At 40.2% G+C, this 7,649-nt stretch overlaps 1 protein-coding gene across 1 annotated transcript in view; it reads right to left on the reverse strand.

Annotated features, from left to right (window-relative positions):
• GPM6A (glycoprotein M6A) overlaps positions 1-6,066 on the reverse strand; it is a gene marked incomplete at its 3' end in the record, with an annotated part of 123,183 nt that extends 117,117 nt beyond the window's left edge. The window contains exon 1 of the mRNA XM_079726795.1: positions 5,473-6,066. Within this exon, the coding sequence (XP_079582921.1) occupies positions 5,473-5,509 (37 nt within the window). The 5' untranslated portion in view covers positions 5,510-6,066. The remainder of the gene's footprint in view (positions 1-5,472) is intronic.
• Positions 6,067-7,649: the final 1,583 nt, after the last annotated feature.

The following is a 7,649-nucleotide window of genomic DNA, read 5'->3' on the forward strand; positions in this document are numbered from 1 at the left end:
AAGCTTCTTCTAGCTTTGTTGTCCAAATGTTGATGACGTCTGACAATGCTTGTTGAGATGAAGTTTGTCCACTTGGAGCTACTGTCTAGACAAGACAAATTCCCTTTTTCATGAGTCTACAAGTAGCTAACATCCAAAAAGCAAAAGGAGGCTAATTAATTTCTTCCATTTCCATGATTGTTCGAAGGTTTCTGATGTTGTTGTTATTTTCCTAGTCACAGGCCTATGGATTTCAATGGCACACCATTAAATATTCTAATTCTATTAATAAAGCAGACATTTTGACTCATTCTGGTTCTTTAATTTCTCTTGCAATGGTTCTCAAAATATTTTACTACCAATGCTTACTTGGTAAGTTTTAGGGTGAATTAATTATTCAAATTATAAAAATAAAATATTGGTGAGGGAAAAATTCAGCATCACCTAGGATGTGTTCAAGAGTAGTGTGTTGGGGCTTCCCTGGTGGCGCAGTGGTTGAGAGTCCTCCTGCCGATGCAGGGGACACGGGTTCGTGCCACGGTCCAGGAAGATCCCACATGCCGCGGAGCGGCTGGGCCCGTGAGCCATGGCCGCTGAGCCTGCGCGTCCGGAGCCTGTGCTCCGCAACGGGAGAGGCCACAACAGTGAGAGGCCCGCGTACCACAAAAAAAAAAAAAAAAAGAGTAGTGTGTCAAGTTGACATTTAAGTATACAATAAGTGTCCATTTGGTTCAGTTGCCACTATAGCAGGTTAAACCTGGGGAAAAGTTCTTAACATTAAGTCCCTTCATATCAGCTTCCTAAGAGGATCTGGACATCTGTTTTATTTAGAGGTCTTTTGATTGTCAAGAACTGAGACTCACTCAGATTAGCTGGGGGATGGGCAGCACAGACACTAGAAAGATACATGGAGGGAACAAGAGACCCTCCCAACACACCAAGAAGCGTCTTCTCCCAACCTCAAGAGAGGAGTCCCATTGACCAAGCCCATCTTTTTGGAGTCAAGACTTACAGGTCATAGATCGCTGGCTCACCTACGGATTGGTGGCCCTTGGTGAAGCTGTTCACATCTGGCCAAAAAAGCCACAGTTGGTGACAAAGAACCCAGCCATAAGTCACGAAGCACGGCTGACGAGTGCGGTGCTAGTATGTGGCTGGAGCTGAGTCACTACGGAGGGGGTGTGGCAGGCAGGCCACGTTGACGTCTAGTGCAACGCAGGGTGTAGCTGAAAGTCACACCATGGCCACCGTCTGACTGTATGGAACCCCGGCTCTGCTACTTATTACTATGAGACTTTGGTCCAGTTAATTAACCTATTTGATTTCTAGTTTTCTCCATATTAGTACAAAGGTCATTGTGAAGAGTCAATGAGTTAATTTAGGTAAAGTCCCTAGGCCACTGTCTGGCACTGAAATCACAGGGTAATTGACATTGACCAACATCATCTAGAGATGATGAGCTGAAGCCGCCTCTATTCTCGGTTATTACAGTGGTGTCTCTTCTTCAGGGCTGACATCTGTTTAAGGAAGAGTTAGGCTCCAAAGTCATCTGGCAAGGCAGAAATAACCCTGGTCAAAAAAAGTTTTGAAAAGACTTTGTCAGCCCACAAATATGATATATATGCTTTTGACCTATGTGTGTATATTTGTCGAATGTAAAGTATATAATTATGAGCAGACATAAATATAATCATACAGTGCTGTTAGTTATGAGATAGACAGACATGACAACTGACCGGGAAAAAACAGGTCTGTGCACTGTCGTTCATTGAGATATTCTTGCTAGTTTTAATAAGTTAAGGATGCTGACACGACACCTATGTTAGTGCTGTTGGGCTGAGGCTGGGTGAGGATCATGAAGCAGGGGTCATGTGATGGGTTCGAGGTGAGGAAGCTGGGCTGTTCCCAGCAAGTGTGACCTTCTGTGTCCCCCAGGGACCCAGTCCTTCAGGATCACCGAGGATTGATTCTTAGAGGAAGTCAGCGGTGGACTCTGTTTAGCTGGAGAAGCGTAGACTCATATGCTGCTAGTTAATTATGCTAGAAAAACGTGGTGAGGAACACTGAGGCTATCTTTTGAGCTGATCAAACATTTCCAGTACATAGCTTGTAATTTTGAGGCTTTTTTCATATACGATGCTCCTATTCAGAAATGCAATCGATCAGGTTTTTGGCTGTTTGGAACAGTTCAGCCAGTTTATGAAGATTCCAACTTGCTCACTCTTCCTGTCCACTGTGATTTTCTTTTAATCTCTATATAATCACTTTTTAAAATCACTTCTTCTGACCACTGATTCATCAGTGACCTTCTCTGTGACCTCTCCTAATTCAGTAATGTGTTCGCTGAGGTTATCTACAAAGTAATGGCTACCCACTTGGCTGGCCACGTGAACACACATTCACTAATTCACTAATGATCAGACCCCCTCACATCATTTACATCTCTTCCCAGAGGACTGGGCAAAATGTTCCAGATCTAGTTGCATATCTATAAGTCATAAATGTATACCTTTTAAATCTTTGTAAAAAATCTCTTCATGCACTTTGCCCAACTCTCTATGACAACCGAAGAAGCCCTTGTTGCTGGATTTGGTGACCATGTATCTCGATTTTTCATGACAGTGATGCTGGGTTTATTATGGCTGAATCTAAGGGCTAAGTTCAAAACAGCCTCTTTTCTTTTCTTTTTTCCTCCAATACCAGAACACTGTTGCTTTGGTTGAACTCGAGATAAAATCATTGGCTTTCATTTAGAGGGCATGTTTTTACAAAAAACATGTTTCCTTAAAACACTATACTCCCACTCAGCACAATGAGATATACTCACCTTTGGGAAGGGTGGCACACATGGATGGCGTAACAGATTAATGACCCCATTTCAGTTTCACACCAAGGCATGGGTTCACCAAGCAGAATGGCTGGTGAAGTTACCCCATTATTACTATCGTCTCTCCCGAACTGAACACATAGAGTTAAATTAGTGCAAATGTCACAGGACGGCTTTCAGTTGCCTTTCAGAGTAAGTGGGGAAGGGAGAACTCATTTTGAAGAAAAATACACTTCCTATGGAAGATCTTTTTAAGTCCTTAAGCATCAACTCTATTGTATTTCTTCAAATATGTTCATTAAACCACTGGCTTCCATTTTACATGCTAGCTGAGCTTGGAAGGTGACATGAGTACACACCGACATGAATTTAAGTCCTTTAAATTTGTAACAATTTGTAACAATTTATAACACGGAAGAATCGATTTAAATTGTTAAGAAGGTACAGGAAAGCATCTTCCAAACGTCAGAGGATTCTGTGCTCTCTGAAATATTACTTATGAAAGTCCTATGCAATTTAAGAAAAACAGGATAAGGGTTGATGCAACGTGTTGCCTTCCTTGAAGTGAATGGATCATCAAATCTGTCCACCTAAACTCTTTAAAAACCTCTAATGATTTTTATCTGCTTGTCAAGGAACTCCTCCAACTTAGATCCCATCACATTGTTTCCTGCCTCCACTCAAGTAGAGAGAGTGTTTACCTTCAAATATCACTTTCTAACAACAAACTTATATAGAAAAGGTGTCATAGGCATAGCTGAAAGGAACAGAAGACCAGGAAGGAAGAAAATTAAACCTCTCTTTCTCCATGAAGAAAAAAAAAGCTTAATCACCGATAGTTTACTTATATATCTGGATATACTTCGAGATCATTATACAAATTTTATTTTTTTTAAATTGTTTTCCACCGCTGTTCCTGAACTAAGTATGCACATCTATGATAAGAAGAACCCGATGAGACAGGTGGAGGTGATCATCACATCACCGCTACCCCGACCCCAATGAAGGACAGATTTTCAGTGTTACAGGAGAAAAAAACATCACAACTAATGACATCATCTTTCTTGGTTCCTGCATCTACCAAGGCACGCTCAGACATACTCAACCTGTTACCACAATCCGTGATTTATCTCAAGGTTTTACTTAGTGTAAGGAATACCATTTTTCTATTTAAAATGATAAACTTCTATTTCCTTAAACAGGTTGACTGGCCGAGAAGCAATCTTCTTATGTGCTATAAAAAGATATTAAAATAAGGTATTTTATTCCTAAAATAAAATAGTCAATCGAGATGCCTTTTAAGGATGAAAATTACCATGAAAAATTGCCATTTTATATCACTGATGAACACTTCAGCTGCTTGTTCACATAGTAAAGGCAGTTGAGGTTTTCTTTTAATTTAAAATAGATCACATTCTATCTATGTAGATTATTGTGTTTCTGTTACAGAGTATCGTTAACAACTGTGCTAATGTCTAAAATCTGGGCACTGGTTTATCTATTGCCTTGCTCTATTGCTTCTATAAAACCTTTATGTATTTAACGTCTCTTATTATGTATATGTGAGTGTGTGTACGTGTGTGTTAAGGTGAAAGACCCAGCAAAGCTGAATGGTTCAAAATAATGTAAAAACGATACTATACTTCCAACCTACCTATTTTATCATGTAAAATATAATTTTCTAAAATAATGCATTTACGTACATTTGAAATCAAATTTGATAGCTGAATCTTTTCCGTACCACTCTTAGATGTAACCTTTAAGTAGCATTACCTGTGTTAATGTTTCTTTCCATCCTAAGAACACAAGAGTGTTTTCTATAACATTACATAAGCCTTGAACAGACATGAGAGAAAATGCTGCTGATTCTGGGGTGAAAGCTACAGTTCCCTCCAAGGCTACCACTTGACACACACACAAATTCTACAGTATCGGAATCATTTAAAATTGCCAATATCTGACCATTTTCAACCTATAAAAATGACAATTTCACTTTAACTTATACAGCCAGATATACCTCACCCGCTTAGAAAAATGCATCAGAGAATATCCTTGACATTTGTTATGCAGAAGTTGATGACAATCAACTCTATAGAAAGGGAAACCTTAACGTCACCGTACACCCTGAAAATTTATGAACCTTTGCTCCATCTCTATTAAAACTCAACTGCATCCACTCAAAGAAAAAAGGATTTTTTAAAAAGGCGCACCAAAGAAAATATAATAAATACACTCTCGGTCTTTGTTCTACCAGATGTCCATTCAAAGGTATTGATAATGGTTACATCACCAGATTTTTAACTACAACTAGCTCCCAATATTGCATTTATGGCTCACACCAGGAATCCCTTGACCCAGCTCGACAAGCGTGAAAACATGAAATAAATGACGATGAACAAAGGTCCAAGGGACAGCTCGCAACAATACCGCAATGTTCTCATCACTAACACTCAACTCTGCATCTGGACACTTATATCTGAAAGATTTGCAAATAGTGGCAACATTCACGCCAGATATGAACGCAAGTGGGGAACAGACTAAAGGGAAAACAAAAAATGCCTTCCAAGACAGAAACATTCATTAGCCTTCCTGGCAAGTGTCTAAAGCAAACAAGGAAACTGCAAAATAATGACTTAGTTACAAATAAACCCTTTCTAGCACAGTACCTTTTTGTGTCTGTCCCTCTTCCATATTCTCTTCCATGGCTACCTTTCTTCAGTAGAATCTGGTACAAGGAATTAATCAAAAGCTCAATTAGATGGAGGAGAAGCGAGTGATTTTTTTTTTTTTTTTTTTTTGTCCCTGGGAAGCTCCCCCAGCAGTGGCTTGGGTAAGTCCTCGGAGCTTAGCTCAGGCTCCCTCGCGTTTCTTGTTTGCTTGGAGACAGGCTGTCAAGTGCAATTTCATTCAAATTACTCTTCCGTGAAGATTATTAATTTTTCTTCTCAATGCTGTCCATTGTGCACCACTGTAAGCAGGTATTCAAGCAGAGAGCCTGAGAATTTTGGGGGGAAATTTGGTCTGAATCCCAGTGGCAGAGGCTCTAGGACGTGAAAGGCTTGCTTTGCATTTCAAATGGGGAAAAGAAATTGAGGTTTGTATTGAAATCTGGGCTTTAAATTGGAAACAGGCTGAGCTGGGAACAGATGGAGGGGTGTTCTCCTAACAGGAAGCAGACCACCAACCCGTAATTCCCCCTCTCTGCCACCAGAGTGGGAAAGCCCAGACTCCCGGGTTCTTTATGCTGCAGTCTTGCTGCTCACCCAGTCAGACACCTTTCAAAACTGCGTTCTCCTGTTCTCTCCTCCCCACGTATCTGGTTAATTTGATTTAAAAGTGCCAAGAAAGGATGCAATTATACCATCTCAGGGTTTGTCTGTAAAAGGTTATCATTGAGAGAGGACTTGTAAGCTCACACCTCTCAGGTTTAAAAAGAGAGAGAAGTATGGTTTTCAAAAGAATGAGTATAAACCTTTAAGCCTGAAAGATATGTTTTAAGTCATTATTTCACTTCAGCGCCACAAAACTCTTGAAAGAAAGGGAGAGAAACACTGCAATTTCTCTAAAAAGAATCTATGGATGTCTTTGTGATATACTGTTGTGATTTTCGGCCATGAAAACTGATTGTAAATGGGAATGTCTTGAAAGAGAATTGTTTCAAGGGCCATTCTTCGGGAAGCAGAAAGAACAAATTCTAGACGAGGAACGACAGGATAAGCAATTTATAATGGAATTCTGCAGTCTGATTTGGAATGCAAATCACAATGCTGCAGTCTGGCAATAAATTAGCATTTGCACTTCAGCCTACTGGGTGACAGGGCATGATCCAAGGGTCTCCATACTTCACAAAAGGTATAGGAAGAAAAATAAACAGTATCCCTTCCCAGGGGGCATAAACCTTGCCTAGAGTATAAAGAAAGGAAGAATCCCTGTCTCCGTCTCCATCTCCAAAGAAGCAAGCACACAGAGAAACACACATGTGTGCACACACACAAAACGGTAATTCTTTACCTTTAATAAAAAATACTTCGCCTCCTAATCACCCACAGTATACGTTTCTTGCATTATAGCATATACTTCACATACATTTTTTAAAGTGCGTCAGCAGCATATTCCGTATCACCCTCAAAACCATCACAAAAGCAACTATTGAGGAGAAAGGCAATGCTTGTACAACATTCCACTGTATTTCCCAAGATTTCTCCTAAAAGAATGTTTAGCCTTCTCACTTCCACGATTATTTGCTATTTATTTTCTCTCCTCAAACGAATTTAACCCAAAGGTAAATATAATTCAAATAAATCAAAAGCCTATCTCCTCTGAATATATTTCAATCTGTATTCAAGGGTTCATGAGAGACCTGCTTGCTCCGGGCATGGATTCAAAGAAGGAAACCAAGAGGGAAATCAAAAAGCCAAATCATCGCAGCATCTCTGCTGCCACTTCTCCCCAGGCTGACATAACCTGGTATACAGTCAAAACAGAATGGAGCATTACTTCTCGGTGATATTCTTTATTCATTTAATACCACAGGAATCATCAGTGAAACAAATCATTCATAGTTAATAGCAGTAGAAAGAATAAGGCCATTTTAAGCCTTTAGAGCACTTTGCAATCTACAAGACACATGCACATGCATTACCCATTTGCAAAACAAAGAGGGAAAGTGTTATTTTCCCCCCATTTTATGTTGGAAGAAACTGAGACTCAGGGAGACCCTGGACTGGCCAGTCAACAACCAAGTAAGTCTAAGATTCCACGTCAGCAGTTCCTCGACTGATGCTCTGAACCTGAGGCTGCTTTTCCCGCCTGCATTATCCCATTCTGAGTGTCCTCAGCACCC

Source organism: Hyperoodon ampullatus, assembly GCF_949752795.1.
Source record: "Hyperoodon ampullatus genome assembly, chromosome: 20".
NCBI classification, from domain to species: Eukaryota; Metazoa; Chordata; class Mammalia; order Artiodactyla; family Ziphiidae; genus Hyperoodon; species Hyperoodon ampullatus.